The sequence below is a fragment of the Nyctereutes procyonoides genome, unplaced genomic scaffold (genome assembly GCF_905146905.1).
Source record: "Nyctereutes procyonoides isolate TBG_1078 unplaced genomic scaffold, NYPRO_anot_genome, whole genome shotgun sequence".
Lineage (NCBI taxonomy): Eukaryota > Metazoa > Chordata > Mammalia > Carnivora > Canidae > Nyctereutes > Nyctereutes procyonoides.
The window spans coordinates 8,543,086-8,564,624 of NW_026575144.1; the positions used below are offsets into that span (position 1 = coordinate 8,543,086).

At 33.8% G+C, this 21,539-nt stretch overlaps 1 protein-coding gene across 2 annotated transcripts in view; it reads right to left on the reverse strand.

Annotated features, from left to right (window-relative positions):
- Positions 1-435: 435 nt before the first annotated feature.
- UBE2D1 (ubiquitin conjugating enzyme E2 D1) overlaps positions 436-21,539 on the reverse strand; it is a 29,973-nt gene continuing 8,869 nt past the window's right edge. For both annotated transcript variants that reach the window (XM_055308854.1, XM_055308853.1), the window contains exons 2-7: positions 9,010-9,073; positions 8,885-8,916; positions 6,363-6,440; positions 5,194-5,299; positions 2,051-2,144; positions 436-1,315 (exon numbers count right to left, since the gene is read on the reverse strand). In XM_055308854.1, the coding sequence (XP_055164829.1) occupies positions 1,270-1,315; positions 2,051-2,144; positions 5,194-5,299; positions 6,363-6,440; positions 8,885-8,916; positions 9,010-9,073 (420 nt within the window). In that variant the 3' untranslated portion in view covers positions 436-1,269. The remainder of the gene's footprint in view (positions 1,316-2,050; positions 2,145-5,193; positions 5,300-6,362; positions 6,441-8,884; positions 8,917-9,009; positions 9,074-21,539) is intronic.

Below are 21,539 nucleotides of genomic sequence, written 5' to 3' on the forward strand. Positions count from 1 at the left end.
AAACTGTGATGGCACTACACTACTATTTTAAAAATTCTAGATTTTAAAATGTTAAGAAATACAATGTCCGTTCCATCTAGAGGGCACTTTAATGAATTAAACTAATTATTTTTCAGGTCTATTCCTTCTTCAATGTGAGTGACACTGCCTTACACTCATCAGAGTACTTTAGTAAATAATCCATTTAAAATGTGATCTAAGACAAACCAACTTATTCTAAATTCTCTTCTATAACAAGGTATTGATGTGTATCATCTAGACTGATACTATAATAAACAGATACAAACCTAAAGCAATAAATTTATATAATTAATGGCAATGAATGCCAAATACAACAGATCTCATTCTCACAACTTGGAATTAATTTTCATGCAAAATTTTATAGTTTTGATCCTTACTTATAGATAATTTATTTCTTTAAGTAATCAAGACAAATAGTAGAAAAAGCATTTTATTTATATGGAAAAAGCTACATTAATATCTGTAAAAGGTGTCAATATATTGCCTATACAGAAAAAAATTCAAATGTGAATAGCAACAAATAAAAGTTACACATCTTCCTACGTAGCAGTGCAATTAATTCACATTGCAATAAAGTTAAGTCAAGTATAACAAAATCAAAACAAGTGTTTCTCCATAATCAGGATACCGAGAATTACAGTGTAAAGATCCTTTCAGGTTTAAGAAATCTGTAATCAATCTACAGAATACCCTAAGACAAGGGAGACAGACAGTTAATTCATTTAATTACCAGCTGTTGGGTTTTTTCAATACTGTTCACAGGGAAAAGGTAATGAGTTGACATACATGTAAATAGAATATATTTAGTCTATACAGTAAAAAAATACAAATTATAAAGTGAGCTAACAAAGAATGAAATCTGAATACAGATTTATAAAACTGATGACATCTTAGACAACACGTACAGTATTTCTCATGTAAAAACATCTAGTTTCAGCAAAAAATAATTTGGTTGTTTTTCAGATGCATTGCAGATCTTGTAAGCTGAAGATGCAGATGTCCACGTATCTTAAAAACCATAATAAATGTCTTTCTTAATGCATACAAAATGACAAATGCTCTCATCACAGTCTTAAGGGTATTTTTGGAAGTTTGTTTTGTCTTGCTTCAGAAATACATGTAAAGTGGGTAAAATTCAAAGGATTTCATGGTACAATGAAACAGTAAACAGTGCTCAATTTACTGCTAATGTTGAAAAAAACCTAGATTTTACAGTACTCTGGTATATATGAAAAATTTTTTTTGATTTTACATTGCATATTTCTGAGTCCATTCTCTTGCATGTCTGTTGTATCTGTAGGCATACAAAAGAGATATAGTAAAAACATGCAAACTGAATCTTTTAGAAGCCCTATTTATATAAAACTGTATATTTTACCTTTTTACACTTAATTGCAATACTCATTCATATGCCAATTATTGGCTCAATATTGATGACTTAGGTTCATACATTATAAATAAAACAGAAAACAAGTAATTTTTAACTGATGGATTTCTCTACAACCAATATAAAAATAAGCCTAAATTATAAACAACAAAATGAGGAAATCAATTTCTAACATAAATCTATAAAAGCCAACCCTGAATGGGCACTGTCTGTAAACTGCAAATGAATCAAAAGTACCAGCAAGATGAAGCAGCTTGAAAATTAGGTCAGTTTGGAGGGGGTTAGGGATAACTTCTCTTCCTGGGAGAAGATAAGGAATACAATATTCAATGCTTTCCCATTATCAAATTATTTTAAATTTACCACCTAGAACTATATATAGTTCTTTCCTATCAATAAAGTCATATTGTGCAAATACAAGATGTACTATTAAATAGTAAAGGATTAAACAATATTTGGGAAGGAATAATATCTTTTGTAAAAAGACTAATAAAGTTTAAAATGAAAGATTTCTTCCATTGGAAAGATAAACAAACTTAGTATAAAAAACACAATTAATTGTACTTAAATGTATTGATAATACTTCTATTTTGGCAGACTACACAGAAATACACCCAGGCAGAAACTTAAGTAAACACTTACTTTTCTTTGTCTGATTTATAGATTTGTGCAATATCTGGTACTAAGGGGTCATCTGGATTAGGATCACAAAGTAGAGAACATATGGACAATAAAACTAGATTGAAAAGAGAACATATTAGATAATGATCTATTTTGCACAATTACATATATGAAAATGATTTGACTGAATATAGACAATGAACTTATAAAGAAAACAAAACAAAGTAACATGCTAAATTACATTGTAGACTAACTTTACTTAGAAACAAATATTTTTTATTTTAAATTAAAAATTATAAAACTAGCATGTAGGGTATATAATACAAAATTACCATAATTTTTGATGTTTTAAACTCGGATGAATTTCTACTTATTTAAAAAATATCCATCTTTATAGTAACTATAAACTATAAACATTTAATCTCAAGAGGTCTCTACAAAAATAATTTTAGGTAACATATATAGCTAATCAAAACATTTTAAAAACAGTATCCTAATTTTAGATATTTCTTAGAGATATTTCTGAACTTTAATGAGGAAACTGTCCACTTTTTATTTTATTATAATTCAGAAAATCTATGTTCTAATCAATTCAAAATAAGGAAAGCAAATTATAGTTAACAGTCCAAACCATTTTAGATTCATGTTTATGTGCTTTTTACTTTAGTTTAGTGCTATAGTTTGCCTACAAAGAAAGATTTGTCAGATTTTTTCAATAAATCTTTTATTCCATGTACATTATCTGTATCACACTCATTTAATAATGTGAACAATTATCAATTTAACATTTTTAAATAGAAATGAAAACTGAAAAAGTAGTTGTATCTTGCCACATCAAAATACTATTTCAAATACCTACATTTTAAAAAACAATCTAAAGTATCTGAAGAAGTAAGGAACAAGGACTCTGGTTCCTCACTGATGTTTCAACTGCATGCCACCACTTCTGAGGGGGTATGAGGAGTCTTTGGAAGAACATTTTATCTTCACCTTCCTCTACTATGTTTCTTTATCTTTTCCTACTCTTACAAATCCACAAGTGAATTTATAAAGCAGAGTTAATTCTTAAATGACACATGTGAAAGGGGGCTGCTAAGGGCTAATAAGAAAATTAATATTTTCTTCCTTATCTTTCATCTACCCACTAAAATTTTAAACCTTGTATATAATATTAAACCAATAGGGTAGATTATCTTAGCTCACATTTCCAGAGTTTCTAGACTAAACTCATGATAAAAAAGCAAAATAAGACTTAAAATATAAAAAAGTAAAAAATGTACAAATAAGCAAAGTATAGCTACCTTATGAATTAGCAAGAGGGAAATTCCTCATTTCTCATTCTTGCTGCCAAGAGCCACATGCCCTGATTTCACTATCATATACACAAATCAAATGTTTTAAGATAGAGAAAAAGGTATTAATAGTTGACATTCTTGAGTGCCTTCTATGTGCCAGATGCATAGCGACCTTAGGTGGTAATACTCTTATAATCCTCATTTTACATATGAGGAAACTGAGGCTCCTTGAAATTCTTCAAGGACAGTTTCCAGGAGCCAAGAATATTAACTAATATTTATAAAAAGTTTCCAATGTTAGAAGATAAGTGCTCAACATCTGGCAATGTGCCATTTCTTTTATAAGTACTTAACCACTTATGCCAAATGACTTACATTTGTGATACCATTCCAGGAAAGAGTATATTGAGTAACCTTTTGACACAAACTTTCTTACATCTAGTGCATAGCAGTTATACTATGTGAAAGCTTTTTAAAATGACACCAGAATCAACATGAACATTTTATACAAACATTTTGGTCAGAAAAACTGCCACTCATAATAACTAGCTGACAAGAAGGGCTACTCCTTACCTAATACTTAAAATATTTCTGTGGACTCTGCTTCCTATTAACCTAAACACCTTTTTTAAAAAATATTTTATTTATTTGAAAGAGAGAGAGAATGAATGATGAGGAGAGAGAGGGAGACTCCCTGCTGAACAGGGGAGTCTGATGCAGGCTGGATCCCAGGACCCAGAGATCATGACCTGAGCTGCAGAAAGATGCTTACCTGACTGAGCCACCCAGGCACCCCTAAACCTAATTACTTTTAAGTTAAACATTAAGGTAGCATTTATTAAAGCGATTTTTAAAATGAGCATAGACTCACTCCTCCCTTTAATCCTTCAAGAGAAATAATTTTCTTAAATTCTAGAACAAGGGAAAACTACCAAATTAAATTACTTCAGCAGATGCTTCTAACTCAAAACAGTATTTTCCAATGGTCGGTTCTCTTCTATTAGAGAAAAAAGACATGAATTAAGAGAACTGGCACAGTATATAGTATTGGCTAATAACAAAAAGGCTTCCGAAGGTCTATGTACACATTTGATAATTTAACAAGGAAAAGCTATATATCTGTGAAAGCTGAGAATCCATGAAGGAGGGGCAAGATGGCGGAAGAGTAGGGTCCCCAAACCACCTGTCCCCAAAAAATTACCTAGATAACCTTCAAATCATCCTGAAAATCTATGAATTCGGCCTGAGATTTAAAGAGAGACCAGCTAGAATGCTACAGTGAGAAGAGTTCGCGCTTCTATCAAGGTAGGAAGACGGAAAAAAAAAAAGCTGAGAATCCACATGGATCATCAGTCATGAAAATAATGCTATTGGTTACCATAAGTTTAGACTAACATGCTAAATGTCCTGCGTTATTCTAAAGTGAAACATGTCTCTCATTTTAAATCATTTATCAGTCTAATCTGGTATTTTTTCTTAGATGATGTAAAAGAAGTATAACTTTATTCATTACATCAAAAATCCCATTTAATAAATGGGACAGATGGTCCTAAAATCTTATTTATACCCTATCTCTCTCTTTAAAGCCCAAACTAAAGGAGTAAAATGTCAACAGGCTTATCCAAATATCTAGCTCTAACATATTTAAAATTTCTCTCATTTTATCATTACGATTTGCCCATTAATCATGCCAAGTTAACTGCTAAAAGCAAAAGAGTAAAAGAAGAGCTATGAAAGTAAAGCAAAATCAAAGCAGGAAAAAACACAGTAGATTGGTTTTTTTTTTTAAACTTTAGTCCCTAGATACCTCTGCTGTATTTTTCCTGTCTCACTGTTATCAACTGTTATAAATCTGATAAATGAAATTACCTTTTGATACAGTCAGAGCTGGTGACCATTGTGACCTCAGGATATCAAGACAAATACTTCCATTACTGTTTATGTTTGGATGGTAAATTTTTGTTGTGAAAGCAATCTAAAAAACAAAACAAAAAAAATGTGACAATCCATGAACTATAGACAAAACAGAACAAAACTGTGCTAGAGCAAAATGTCCTCAATTTTATATAACCTTAGGGGAGAAATGTATTCAACAAGAAACTGAGCATCTACTTCGTGCACACAGTTTTAACTACTGGGAGTGTAAAAGCAAATAAAGTCAGTTTTCCCTTTCCTCTCAGGAACTGAGAAGTATTTTGGAAGATAATAAATAAAACTCTTATAGCTGATATGACTGGCTGAGTAGTACCTGAAGTAATTAATCATGGCTTTCATCATCTCTCAAAGTAATCCTTTTCTTAATTTATCATTGATACATGCAAGTGACACTTGGATCTAAAATTAGGGTGCTGACCTTGGTCCACAAGAAAGCTGAGGGGCTGTTACCTATCCTAAGGAGTCTGACAAGAATTCTAATCAACAAGAAGTTGTTATTTGGTTCATATATATAATATTAATCAGGTGTTTTTAAAAATCAGAAATAATTATTCTGAGTGACAGAATTTGTTAACAAATTTCTCCCTCTTTGATGTCACCATCACTTATTTCCTCTTCAGATCTAGTTTATATTTAATAAGAACACATTTTTATTTTTCCTACCCCACTTAACAAAAAGACTGTACCATATTTATTTTTTAATCCTCATTATAATAGAACATTGGAGATGCTCAATAAATTTTTGAATTAAGAACTTAAGAACTGAGAAATAGGGTCAACTTTGGAAAGATAATCTCCTGAATAGAAAAGTATGATTCTTGACCATAAAAAATTTCCCAAACTACATATATTTTAATAAGGAGGGGGAAAAAAAGGTAAGAAAGCTAATTTATAGTATAACAGATACTGCCTTTTATTTTATAGATATAGTCCAATATTTGAGTAAGAAAGCATATTTTAAATTCAGTTATTTTACAAAATAGTTTCAACATGCTAATCTACCCATGTGTTTGACATGATGTGTTTGACATCATGTACATATCTTGGAGTAACGAGTAAGATCCCTGGCAAAGGAGGCACATCAATCATAAAAATTAAAGTACCTTTGGTGGCTTAAAAGGATAGTCTGTTGGAAAATGTACAGTGAGAAAGAAGACTCCACCTTGATAGGCGCTATCAGGCTGAAATTACAAATATTTGCATCAGTAATTATTGTATTTTTCAGTAACCTGAGATATGATATCCCCCTAAATAGATTTGAAAAAAAAAATGCCATCATTCTGTCCCAAGTTCAAATCATTTACCTTGAAAATAGGTTTCCCTTAGCAGATATGAAGGAAGACTCTTCAACAATCATGACAACATCAAAGTTAAACACAAAAATAGGACCCACACAGTAGTGTGACTTAAACAGATCTTTTTATGGGTCTAGAGTTTAATAGACTGGTATACACTAAGATTGCTTTGAGAAAATAATTTTCTGCAGCAGTAATTGGTATGGGAAAAAGGGGTGGGGCTAGTATTCTTATTTACAAAACAAGATCTGATGGTCTTTTAAAAAAAAAGATTTACTTATTGATTTTAGAGAGAATGTAAGCTGGGAGAGGGGCAGAGAGGGAGAGATCTTGAGCAGACTCCCCACTGAGCAGGGAGCCTGACGCGGGGCTTGATCCCATGACCCTGAGATCATGACCTGAGCTGGAATCAAGAGTTGGGCACTTAACTGAGCCACCCAGGCACCCCTGAGTGTCCATTAAGGGGCAAGAATAGAGATGAACTAAAAAGACCAAGTTACAAAAAGGAAAGGCTCCGTGACACACAATTCAGATCTCCAATCTTCACTTAGTAACGGTTTATAATGTGGAAAACGCAAAAAAAGCTAAAAATAAACCTAGATAAATTCAATATTCATTTAACCAAATTAGGAGTCAACTTTACAAGAGGAATTTAAATATGGCCATGTTTCTTTATGGCAGTTAGAAAATACATTTAATGCTACAAGCAAGAAAAAAATGATAAAGAAAAAAGGCAGCAAAATACCTAAAATTCTATTTTAATTCCTTTATACACACACACACATATATACATACCCACATATATTCCTTTATATATATATTAAAGATTTTATATATTTGAGAGAAAGTAAGAGAGCGCACGCATGCACAAGGAGGTGGAGGGGCAGAGGGACAAGCAGACTACTCCCCACTGAGCAGGGAACCAGATGCAGGGCTCAGTCCCAGGACCCTAAGATCATGAGCTAAGCCAAAGTCAGGTGCTTAACCAACTTGGAGCCACCCAGGTGCCCTTCCTTTATACTTAATTAAATTTATCATGTTATATTACCATTTTGGTAATACTAGCAAGACTATCAATACTTCTTCGAGTTTCTGCATATACATTAGAGGATTGTACTGGATAATTATCTTACTATATATAGTTTAATTCCAGTTCATCAAAAATTATAAGGAATGTAGAAAATATAAGTAAATTCAAATGATATTATAGAGTGGCATGTTTAGATTACTAAAATAAAGGGGTATGAGTAACATAATTATAACCATTTGCTACAGGTGATTCACCTAAGAAATATCTGTGAAGGGCTATAATTCAAATGGCAAGGGTGGGCCTTTAAATAGTAGTATTTTGAAGGTTCTTAGTAAGCAATGAAAAACAAATAACTAGATTCTTAAAGTTGTTATTTAAATAAATATGTTGCATTTACCCTTTAAAAAACTAACAATGTAACAGTTTATAATTTCAGACATCTGCCCAGGACTCCTATTTTGAAAATTCAGTACTTATTGTCTTTTAAAATGAAACACAAGGCAAAATGATTTAAACTTCTATGAGTAACTAGATAAAGTTCTTTCAGGGGAGGCAGGAGAGAATGGCGTTGATGGAAACATGTTACTAGTATACTCTCACCCAGAAAGTAGTCAATGCCCATTCTTTTGCAATCAGATTTTTGTGCACAGAAAGAAAAGCCTGTTTCAAGTCATAACTGTCTCTTAGGTATAGAAAGAAACAATCTTAACAAGGGAGTAAGTGTTATTAAGTAAAGCCAGTCACAAAATAGGTAATTTTGAGTTCAGTACAATACAACGAAACTAAAAACAACAAATTCACGAGTTGGCAAAGACAGATGCATTGAAATTATCTCACCAATTCTCTTTCATACATAGGAACAGTGAAAACAGTTATTGCAAACTGGTGCTTGTTACTTGCAGGTATTCCATTACTGAGTTAATTATTTCTAACCTACTAAAATTGTTTTGCTTTTTTTACTAAAATTGTTGATATGAGAATAACTATGCTTAATTTTGAACGACTGACTTTTGTGTTTAAAAACAGATCAAGCAAATGTATAGCCTGGTTGCATATTGTGGGTGATCGATCCATGACTATTTGTAATAATCAAGGATTTGCCAAAGGAAAACATCAAAGTGATGTATTTGCCACCAGTGCTCTAGAAAATCATCATAAATCCTTTAATCATATTTTGCTTCCTGGGTGATTCAGAGTACAAGAAAACTCAACCTTAGCCACAAACATCTGATCAAAGGTGAAACAACAAAAATGAAGTATGGCTTCGGGAATTAATTTCATATATATGAATCATACTTACAGGTCCCATAATAGTTGCTTGCCAGTGGAACACTGAAACAAACAAAGGAGTTTTGCAGTCATTAACAAATGTTCAAACCTATATTATTAATGATAGCAAAATCCTAGCAAGAGAGCAAAGCTTACAGTCATCTCCCACAGGTCCAGCTGAACAATGAGCAGGTGGGTCCCGTTGTAGATCACTTAATTCCTGAAGCAAAGCAAAAATACTTCAGGTTAATCATTTTTCCAGTGAAACAAACATAAAAGTCTATGAAGACATAAATTATTTAAAATAATTTTAGGCAGTTCTATTCAAAATATGAAAACAGAAAATGTACTCTGTTACTGATTGGTAGAAGAGTATGGCAAGTATTAAATTCCTTCCTGAGAGATCTCCAAACCCTAAAATATTAAATGGATTAAAATATTGTTTTTCTCTAATATCCCCTAAGACAAAAATATTTAGTAAGTATCTACTGTATGCAAGGTAATTTATAGAATTGCTATATAAGAACTGCTATAAGAATGCTATACTATACCATAAGAATAGAAAAAGAACTTCAAACGTTTACAATCTAATTTCGGAGTGATGACTCACAGAGAAGTGGATATTGAAAGAACAACCTACCTGAAGGTTAAATAGAAAGAAAGGAGATAAGTCAGGCCATCTTTGGAAGCATAGCACATTGATTCATATGCTTTCTTCTGCTCTCAAGGAAGCAAAGGAAGGATCAGGGAAATGACACAGTTTGGAGCCAGTCCTGGGTTGGCATTCTAGTTCTACCATAACTAGCATCACGAGCCTGGGGGAAATCACTCAATTTCCTTATCTTCACCCCAAATATGAAAGGTATAATAAATTCAATATAAAAGATCATACATTAGGAGTGAAGTACCTACTTTAGTTTGGAAGATCATTTGAGGCAGTGGCATCTAAATCAAAAAGTAAAGGAGTGGGAGTTCATTTTGGGAGATATGAGTGACACTGTTAAGTAGACTAAAAAATAAGATGAGACTAAAAAAGTAGGCAGAGGCCAGGCAGAGAACTGAGAACAATACACATCATACTAAAGAATGGAGGTTTTAGGAAGCAGTATGATCTGATTTAAAAGATAGCTGTCTGGCCTTTGTATTGAATGGATAAGAGATGAGAAAGAGGAGAAGCTATTAGTTACTAAAGGAGAGAAAAATGAGGGCTTGATGTAGAGAAGCAGCATGAAATAAAGGTGGACAGAAATATTTTGAAGGGCCAACTTCTCACAGGATTTGATGATGAATTACATGTACACAGGTAAGGAGAGAGGTCACAGCCATGTATCATGAAGATTAGTGGCAGCTAACATTTACTCCTTGTTTTATTGTCCTAACCATCCTCAGAGACAGGTGTTATCATGCTCCCCATTTTACAGATGAAGACAAGGCATCACACTTCACTGTATGCTCACAAAACTAGTATAGGGTGGAAGCAGGATTCACACCTTGGTAGTCAGACTCATAACCTTTTTAGCTTACAAATGTACAAATGTGGATTCCATTTAGAAATGGGAGAATACTAAAAAGACAAGTTTGTTTGGAAAGGAGACATTTTGAATTGGTGATCCCTGCGGTGTCAAAGGAGAATTTAGTTCAGCATGTAGGTCTGGGGCTTAAAAGAGGACTAGACTGAAATTGGAAAATCATTATGTATACCAGGCATTTAAACCTGTTGGAATGATAAAACTTTTCATGGGAACACATGTAAACTCTATTTCATCCAATCTAAGATGCTAACAACCATAAATGACATCCTTATTTTTTGTATCAGTAATTAAGGAGAAAAGCTATCAATTAATTATAAGACTATATCAATTATAAGATGCTATCTAGATTTTAGAAATGTTTAAATAAAAAATATAAGCACCTTAGAACCCTTACAATATGGTATTACAACGAGTTCAATGTTCTAAGAGAAATAAGGAAAAGGATGGCTAACAGTGTTCTAAAAGAAATAAGGAAAGGCTTTCCTAAGAAATTCCTAAGCTTAAAAACTGAGCCAAGTGCAGACTCTGGTCTAGTTCTTTCAAATCTTCTCCAGTATATCTTGGTCTGTTCATTTCTGTTTTTGTTGCTGTTATCTTCACAACTGGTGCTGTACCCTTCTTCCTGATGAGAATTAACTAGCAAAGTTAGCAGTTTCTTTGGTCCAGGTGCAGTTAAACAATAAGAGGGAGATTTCAATCCTCAACTTAGTGATAATGGTTAGATTAAAAAGCAAGGCTCTGAACTTCAAATTCAGGTGCCATACTCACTTGCCACATGATCTTGGGCAAAACATTATTTTCCCCTCTCCAAACCTTAGTTTTCTGTAACGTAAAGTGGCATTACTACTTTTATCCATAGTTTCTATAACAGCCAAGAGAAATGATACATGTGAAAAACCGCAATCTCTGACATGTAGTAAGTATTCAAGTAAATGTTAATATGGAATGGATAACAACCAGCCAATTCTCCAGTAGCAGAATGCAACTATTTAACCAGTTTAAATACCTGGGGGAGGAGTGTTCCCAAGTCACAGACCCATTTTAGATGACTGTGCTTTATTTAATAGTTTTCTAATCTGGGCTTTTAGGAGATTGCTTCTGAAAATATTAATCATGTTGAGTTTTCTAAACATTAGTGTAAATGGGTAAATGGGACTACTTTGCCCTTACTTTATGCAGAAAACTAGTTATTTTGAAAATGAGTTTCTGTAGTTAAAAAAATGAAGTTATTTGCATGGATATATTTTTACAGAGATACTATATATGTGAATAAGTCCTACCTATAAATACACACATATTTTATATACTAACAAAAAGCCCAAAATTATACTTTATTTGTAATATTATGTTCAAATTTCAAATGTTAGACTGTTCTTCAAATCCCTTTAAAATAATACAGAAACGTCAAGGTTATCTTGTTGTTTTATTTTTGTGCCCTGATTCTTTTTTTCATTTTTAAAGATTTTATTTCTTTATTTGACAGAATGAGAGCACAAGCAGGGGGAAGGGCAGGCAGAGGGAGGGAGAAGCAGGCACCTTGCTAAGCAGGGAGCCTCACAGGGGGCTCCATCCCAGGACCCTGGGATCATGACCTGAGCCAAAGGGACCCCTTTGTGCCCTGATACTTTGTGCCCTGATACTCAGTAACTGACTGAGCCACCCAGGGACCCCTTTGTGCCCTGATACTTCCTCCTCTGCTAGGAGCAGTTTGAACTCAGGACAAGAGAAAAATCTCACAACTGAACTGCAAAGGTCAGGTTCTTAAGTTGTTTATTTAAAGCTCACTTATTATAGGAAAGAGGAAGCTGAACAGTACATCAAACATTCTTAATAGTGAGACTGATCATTACTCATGAATAGTGACATTAATGCTTAGGTGAAGATTTACACATCCTAGACTTTTTAGGGGTCTAAATCTCTAATGTTCTATCCCTTTCTCAAACCATGTATCTAGAAATATGCCCTGTTATATTTGGAAATATGTAACTAAACCTATGGTACATCGGTGCAGACAGAATGACCAACTGAAAACAAAAGGCTCAATATATACCCTCCTTCATCCACAAAAATAGATCTTAAAATTGAAAAAAGAAAAATGAGGAATTCTGAGATGTGCTAAGAGGGTGAAAATATATAGCAAACAAAACTACAATTAACCAAAAAACCCCCACCCTTTTGCTCTTAGCCTATTTGGCAGCCAGTATACTTTTAGGTTAAGACACAAAAAACCAAGAACTACTTATACTGGTTAAATTCCAATTTAGTTTACTCCAAGATTCTCAGAAACAGTCTTAGAATTTGATTCATGGTTTTTCTGCTTTAAATAGCATTCTTATTTGCCTATTTCTATCACCATAGCCACATATGGAGTATTAAAAATAATTTTAGTGAGTCCTATGTTATTTCAAGCGGAAATTCTAGGAATAGTCATCTCTTCCTTTGCTCCTCTCTCCACTATCTATGTAAGAATTAACACTGAATTATACCAACTGCTCAAATCAGTCAGGTCCTTACCTAAGAGCCAAAGATTAAGTTCCGTTTACTCTGACCCTGGCTTTCACTTCCTCCTACTCCACCAACTACTTTGAAATCTAGGATGCACTCCATAGGTAGCCTCCCAAGAACTGTTTCATTAGCCCCTCATCTAGGCCTCTTCATGGCCTTGCTTTTACCTCGTGCTATTTAAAAGTAAAAAGTCTCAAAGACAAAGCATTTAAAACCATTTATTTTTAATTAAGAGGTATATGTGTATGTGTGTTTGTGTTACAAAAGTAAAACAAAGTAGTGCTTTGTAAAGAAAAAAAAAACCAGAGTAACGCATAAATAGTCAAACACCCACAGGAATTGTGGTTACCAAAACCAAACCATTGTTTAACATTAGAATACTTCATCCACAGCTTTGGAGGAAAATGAACATGTCATTCACTGTTGGAGGGAGTGTTAAGACACATCCTTTTGGCAATTTGGTAATAACTGTGAATGTGAAAAACACATATGGTCTCTGACCCAGTAATTTCACCTCATAGTAATAACTGTCCAAATACCCAAAAATACATGTATCAGGATTCTCAGTGAGGCAGTTTACTTAACTATGAAAAACCAAGGATAACTTAAAGCTCCATTAATAAGAGAATGGTTTCATGATACAGCCACATGATGAAACACTGTGCAGCCATTGAAAAGAATGAACTAGATCTGTATATGCTACATTAAAAGATGTTGTGTGCCTATAAAAGTTTTTGAGTTAAAAATTCAAGTTACAGAAGGGTATGCCCATTAGGTCCCATAACATATACACATACTATACATGCATACAAAATAAATAAAAGGATACACACCAAACTATTAGCTATAGCTATTTCTGGGAATGAGTTGTCACTTTTCATTCATGTCTTCTATATTATTTCAACTTTTTAATAATACTTATAACTTTTTAAAGAAAAAATAGTGATTTTTTTTTACTCAGGTTCTTAGACATTTTTAAAAACTGAACTAACACTGGTATTTTTCATTATACCTATAATAAGTATCTTCTCTTGTCACTAAATAATTTTTATAAGACAAGGAAAGATTGAGGAAATGTCACAGATTAAAGAATATATATACTAAGACATACCAATTAAATTCAATGTAAGATCCCAGACTGGATCCTCAAACAAGAAAAGGACAGTTGAAAAACTGGTAAAATCTGAATTAGGTCTGTAGTTTAGTTTATAGTATTGTACTTTATGTTACTTTCTTCATTTTGGTAATGTAAGTTGTAAATATTAGGAAAAATTAGGTGAAAGATACATGTGAACTTTATTATTTTTGGTAACTTTTCTGTAAGACTAAATTTATTTCAACACAAATAATAATGTAAAACTTTTTTTATATATTCCCAAACTTAATTCACTTTCTTTCTCAGGATTGCTTCTTTTCCTGTGTCTCCAACATCTATTAATGGAATATTTGTCACAAAGTCACCAGGTTCAAAACTTCAGCATTGTTTTGACTCTTGTCTTTCTCTTATCCATCATCTATATATAGTCAGATGAGAATACAATATACTCTCAATACCTGTTCTACTGCTTACTACAATTTCTTCAAAAACCAGGTATAGTACAAATATAATTGCTTCCACAAACTCTATGCATTATTTGCAGAATAATCTTCTAAAAAGCACAGCTCTATTTCAATCTTCCTTTGGAGAATTTCAGTGGCTCCCCACTGCTTATTAAAATCACACTCAACCAGTGAAGGCTTTCCATTACCTAGTTACCAGTTTACATGCTCAATTGGGTTCCCATTCACAAACTTGCCCAATAATATTCCAAAGAACTCCCTTTAGTTTTCCTAAACGCTTTCAAGAGGCCTATTAGGTCAATGTTAATTTCACAATAAAACTAAGATGTTATTTACCTTTTTCACTCTCAATGAGTATACAGTAGAGTTTTCTAGTTATACGACATGTGATATTTTAACAGACTGAATTCCTCAGCAGATGTGAAAATTCAACTATTTTCTATAAGCCTGACATAATGAGATCTGAACATATGTAAAACAATGCCACTTCTTGGTTGTTTCAGAAAAGTTATTCTTTTTTTAAAGATTTTATTTATTTATTTGAAAGAGAAAGAGAGAGCATGGGAGGATGGAGCGAAAGGGAGAAATAGTCTCCCTGCCTGAAGCAGGGAGCCTGAAGTGGGGCTTGATCCCACCATGCCAGGATCATGACCTGAGCTGAAGGCAGAAACTTAACAACTGAGCCCCAGGAGCCCCTGGAAAAGTTACTTTTAATAAAAATATTATTTATGTTAACATAATAATTTTGTTATTTCTAAATTACTATTTCTAAATTTGTTTTAGTCTCTCATATGGTAAATATTAATACATATAATCCATACAAACAAAAAGCTCTCTGAAGTCCTAAATACTTTTTTTTTTGAGAGAGAGCACACAAGCAAGGGGAGGGGCAAAGGGCGAGAGAGAGAACTCCAAGTATGAATCCAAGACGACAACCTGAGCCAAAATCAAAGAGTTGGATACCTAACCAACTGAGCCACCTAGGCAATCCCCTCAACACTTAATACGAGGAGGTCCTAAGACCAAAAAGTTTGAAAGACATATAGTCAGGTTTCACCTGATTACTTTGATATTACATGGCTAAGTTTTCTGGCCTTTGTAATTTTTTTCTCCAAAAACTAGTTCCCTATTCCCAAATTATACCCATTCTCCTTAACAGTGGTCATCTTCTCAACAGCCACTTTAAAAACATAAGTTTTGGGGTCAGACTTGGGTAAAATCTGGCCTTGCACTAACCCTTCCTAGCTGTGTGACTATGGGCAACTTAACCTCTTTGAGTCTAGAAGTACCTCTTCTGGACATCACTGATAACCCTGAAGAACTGTATTGACAAATGAGTGAAAACACAAAAGTACCGGGGCACCTGAAGGGCTCAGTCAGTTAAGCATTGGACTCAGGTCATGATCTTAGGATCTGAGATCGAGCCCTACCATAAGATCTATGCTCACTACACAATCTGCCTGAGGTCCTCTCCCTCTACCCCTCCCCTCACTGACTTGTTCACTCTCTTTAAAAAAATAAATAAATCTTTAAAAAAATAATACCCAACAACACAAAAGTACCTACCTCAATACCTGGTATGTATAATAAGATGCTTAATATATACCAAATTTATTCCCTCCCTTTCCTCTTCTACCAGAAAGCTTTTTTTAAAACCAGGACTTTAATGGATATTATTCATGGATTCCTCCACAATACTTATTAGCACAATGCCTTTTATATAAGTGTGTGATATTTGAGTTAATCAATAAAATTTAAGGAATAACATGATCAGCAGGGAATAGACATTTCAAATTTCAATGTTCTTAGAAATACAAATAATTAGATTTGACAAGAGGATCAGAATCACTCCCTTATGTTGATATGCAGACTGCATTTAATAAAAAATATCATAATAACAGGTGTTAAGGGAGAATAGTGCAGTTCACTTAGAAACACTGGGATGGCCCTTTAAGTAATATATAATTAAACCTAAAAATGAATCTCAAAAGAATATTAATCATTAAAATGTTAAAAACTCATGCTACTGCCACAATTATTTTCAATTTACAAAATGTATGACATTCTAGCAAAGTAGCCAAAGCCATAGAAAATTCTAGTTACAAATTTTGGTTTTGGTTTTTCTGGTTTAGAAGACCTCAAAACTCTAAATATTCCACCCTTACTGTTTATTTAGGATGCTGCTGACCTACTGTCAGGATATATAGCTTTTAGTTGCTTTTCTAGGAGGAGTTAGGAGTTTGTGCTGAGTTGATCAGTTTTAAAGTAAAGTTATCTTCCAAAGACTGGCAATCCGTGGTAACAGAGCTGCCCAGAAACAGGGCTGCAGTTCATGGCATAGACAATTTTTTTGTTTTTGGGGGTTTTTTTGTCCCATGACCGATTTAACCAGTTGACTAATTATAGAAGTTTATTAAGCATTTCCATATCTTTTCTAATAGGGATCATGACTCTGTTTTTATACTCTCATCCCAACTCTACCCTCCCAATGTTTTAAAGACATAGTGGTATCAAATTATGACACTAATAATCCTCCTAAGTCACTGGTCCAACATATTTGTTGATGATTACACTGACACATGAAATTCGAGAACTGATTTGCAGAAAAAAAATAATTTCATAAGATATAGTTTAAAATGTATAGGAAAGAAGTCTTCTGGATTCTTAGAAACTTAGAAGTAATTGTATCTCCAAGAAAATACCTGTAAGAATAGCTATACACTTCAAGGGTCACCTTCTGAATGTATTTATTCAAATTTAGAACACTCTAAGGAGTTCTAGAGAGTTTTTCCTAGGACAGAAGTATGATCTAGTAAGGACTGGCATGAAATATCTGACCCAAATTACCTTCCAAATAAAAAATAAACACAAATATTGGGGCACCTGGGTGGCTCAGTAGTTGAGTGTCTGCCTTTGACTTGGGTCATGATCCTAGGGTCCTGAGATTGAGTCCCACCATCAGGCTCCCCACAAGAACCTGCTTCTCCCTTTGCCTATGTCTCTGCCTTTCTATGTCTCTCATAAATAAATCTTTAAAAACACACACACACACACAATATGAAACATTAAAAAAAAGGTTATAAGATCTAGTAAATTCTAAAAAGCCACATATTTTGCCTCAGAGATACTTCCTACCCCAACCCTTTAAACCTGTGGCACTTACTGTACTTAAATATAAGTAACCCTTATTTGCAAAAAAGTGGATTTCTAGAGCACAGAAAAGTTAATTTATTTGTTGTTTCTTTTTTCTTTTGTATTTGCTAGTTATTACAAGTAGCAGTCAGGGCTGCTGCATTTTGCCACACAGGGCATAAGCCATATCCAGAGGATGTCTTTCACATACTTCAATGGTGTGGTGCTTCCCTAGGCTCTACAAAGCTTCACTGTGGACAGTTAGTTGCACATTAAAGAAATGGACAATAGGATTATCACTGTTTTTGATAAACAAATAGCACTTCTGATGAGGAAGCAAAAGTGATGGTGTTTGACATCTGAGGCGGACAGTGAGCACTTATTTTGTCAATGCATTGCAAATGGAATGAAAACAATGGCAAACTTAGCATTCAAAAATTAAAAGTGAAGTCAGTGGCATTCTAGTGGAGGAAAAGAAAATTTTTTTTTCGATGGTCATTTGGGTATCCATATGGTAAAAAACATAAATAAACCTGGACCTCCCCCACCTCAAATCTTATCCAAAAATCAATTCTAAATAGATCATAGGCTTAAATATGAAGGATAAAATAACACTTCTATGTGTTTTTTTAAGGTTTTATTTTTATTTTTAAATAAAAATACACCCAACATGGGCTCAAACTCAAACCCTGAGACCGAGTCCCATGTTCCACTGACTGAGCCAGCCAGGTGTCCCAATAACGTTTTTTAAAAGAAAACACAAAATGACTTCATGACCTTGGAGGAGCACTACCCATACGAGAAAAAATGAAAAATTTGCACTTGACTAAGATCAAGAACACTTGTTCATTGAAAGACACACGAGAAGTGTTAAAAGGCAAGCAAGCCATCAAATAGGAGAAAATATTTGCAATACATTTAGACCCATACCAAATATGTAAAAACTTTATCTATAGATCAATTTTTAAAAGGCAGACTTGAATAGACATTTTATAAAAGATGCTACCGTAAAAAAAAAGAAAGAAAAAGAGAGAAAGACTATACAAATGGCCAATATACAAATGAAAAGGAGCTCAGTTTCATTAGGCATCAAGGAAATGTAATTAAAACCAAAATGCTATGCCACTAAAAACCCAAAAGAATGGTTAAAATGAAAAAGCCAGAAAAAAGTGTAAGTGTTGGCAAAAATGTGATGCAATTGGAACTCTCATGCTGCTGGTGGATGAGGGAAAGTTTGACATTCACTACCAAAGGTGAACACTAGAATGAATACTCAATGACCCAGCAAGTTTACTGCCAGGAACATACTTAACAGAAAAATGTAGAAATCCTGTAAGATACCAGATGCCTATCAAACAGTAAGGCTAGTTATAAATCCATATATGAAAAGAACTCATTATAGTAGACACACTGTGTGTGTGCATAATGTATATTTCATTTTCAGTCACTTTTAAAATCGAAAATTGAAATACATAGTTGATCCAATGTCCTTCTCCTTTGAGACAAAGTAAGATTAAAACAAACCAACCTTACACCTAAACACAGATCAGGCAATAAGTATCATCAAACTGATTAAAGTATGCCCCAGACAAAACAATTTTCTATTCTAATGTGGTTAATACTCATATAAAAAAAGAACTAGGGTATTTAAATTTCAAAATAAAAGTATAAGACATAGGGGATCTCTGGGTGGCTCAGTGATTTGGCGCCTGCCTTTGGCTCAGGTTGTGATCCTAGAGTCCCAGGATCGAGTCCCGCGTCGGGCTCCTTGCATGGAGCCTACTTCTCTCTCTGCCTGTGTCTCTGTCTCTCTCTGTCTGTCTCTCTGTGTCTCTCATGAGTAAATGAATAAAATCTTTACAAAAAATAAATACAAGTATAAGATATAGTAATGAAAGGTAGGTTACAAGATATTATCCTATAGAAGCATTGTAAGTCCACAAAAATGTATACTTAATGGATTTATATAGCTTTACATGGCTAAGCACCTCTATTCTAGTTCAGATTTCTATAACCAAATAGACACAAAGGAAAGTACTAAGAGATCTAAAACTGAATTTTAAATTGGCACAGATGGTATGTTTATAACTCCCCCACAATATGCTGAGTGTTCTCCCTAAAACCAACCTAGACACAGACCCTGCCTCTAGGGAACTTAAAATCTAAAAGTAGATGAGGTAGCCTAATTCAAAGAAAGTAAGCAAATAAAAGGAAACAAAGAAGGGAATGTAAGAGAAGAGAGGTCTGCATTAATCTCTCAACTCCCAGAAGGGTAAAGTCCAATCTCAACAGTAGAGAATGAAAACTAACAAGTCAGAGCTGCCTTATTTACCACCACACCTAATATGACACTATGCAGTAAATACTCTCTAAAAAATTATGCTGACCAGGCTGAAAAATGCTTTGCTGTTCTCTAGCTTCAACATTCAGACGGTCTAAATCTCTATAACAGATATAATATATACTCCACTTGATGTGTGAAGGACATTAAACTGCCTGTGCATAGGTACTGATTTACAGTCAAAAATCTAAATTACTGAATCCAAAGCATATGAAAGCATTATTTCAAAAATCCTGGCTCAACAGACAATTAATTTATGTGACACAATCATCTTTACCTCAAAACTCCTAAAACAAGACAGTGATTCTTACTGGATTGCATTTTTGATGTTGTCTCTGAAGGGATATATGAGCTATATTTGGTTTATCTGTAAACATTTTATGGGCTTACAGTTTAGACTCTGATCTCCTTATCCAGCTGACTAGAGCTATTCCAATAGAGAGATATCAAACAATCGTCAGAAAGGTCTCCAAATACAGAACCTCTTTAAGCCCTTGAATTAAAGAACAGCTTTATTTTTAACTATGTAGATTCTTCCTGGAAGGCTTCAAAATGCTGATAATATCCAATTAATCAAGTTATAGGAACCAAATTCATTTCAACAAACTGGTCCTAGTTGCTTCACCACCTCTTTGGATTAGACATATCTGGTAAAGGCTATTAAAAAATAAATTAATAATAATAATAATAATAATAATGATGATGATGCAGCTAAATTCTACACAAAAGAAGATGAAGAAAGCCATGATGCCACTGACTTTGCTGCATCAAAATAGTATTTTTGAATCAGAGCTATAAAGAATACAACTTAGAATAAACATTTGAGGTCAAGATTAGGGACATTATTTACCCAATGTCTCAGATCTGCAACCACTTTTCCCCAGTGTTTTAAGCAGCTGTAATGACTTTCTATTTCCCAAAATACTATCTTGCCTCTAGTTTAAAACATAGCTTCCTCTTAAAGAGAAGACTTCTGGTCACCTCCTTTATATATATTTCCATCATAGGAAGTATATAAGTAAGAATGTATCTTAGACAAACCCAAAGTATCCCAGTAAAAATTGTGTTTCATCTATTTTATGAAGTATTATGATAAAAATATACTTTTTTCCAGTAATCCAAACTCTAAACCTTAGAATCACCATGTGACTCCTTCTTCCCTTCATGTCCCACCCTACCCTTCTACCTCCTCACATTAATCAGTACCAAGTTGTTCAGAATGTCCAAATTTCTCCAACTAGAACAGTTCCAGGATATAGAAAAACTGAGGCCCAAAGGGCAAAAAAGTCTGAGAGAAGCAAAAATAGACATTTCCAGAAGCCAAATGTTCAAACTAGGAAGACACTATTGAAGTATCTGAGAACAGATTGGGTAGAAGGATTCTGAAGAGACTGCCTTGACTATTGAGCCTCAGAGATCTGATTTGAAAGGCCAAGCAGAGGTAGACATGTGTGGGTCAGACCAACTCAAAAACGCCAGGTGGTCGAAACACCTTAGAATTTTTCTCACATAACCCTCTTTCCAACGGTCCTCTGCTACCATCCTAGTCAGACCCTCTTTGGATCTCACTTGAACAAATGCAATGTCTTCACTGACTTGTCCTCTATTTCTCTACG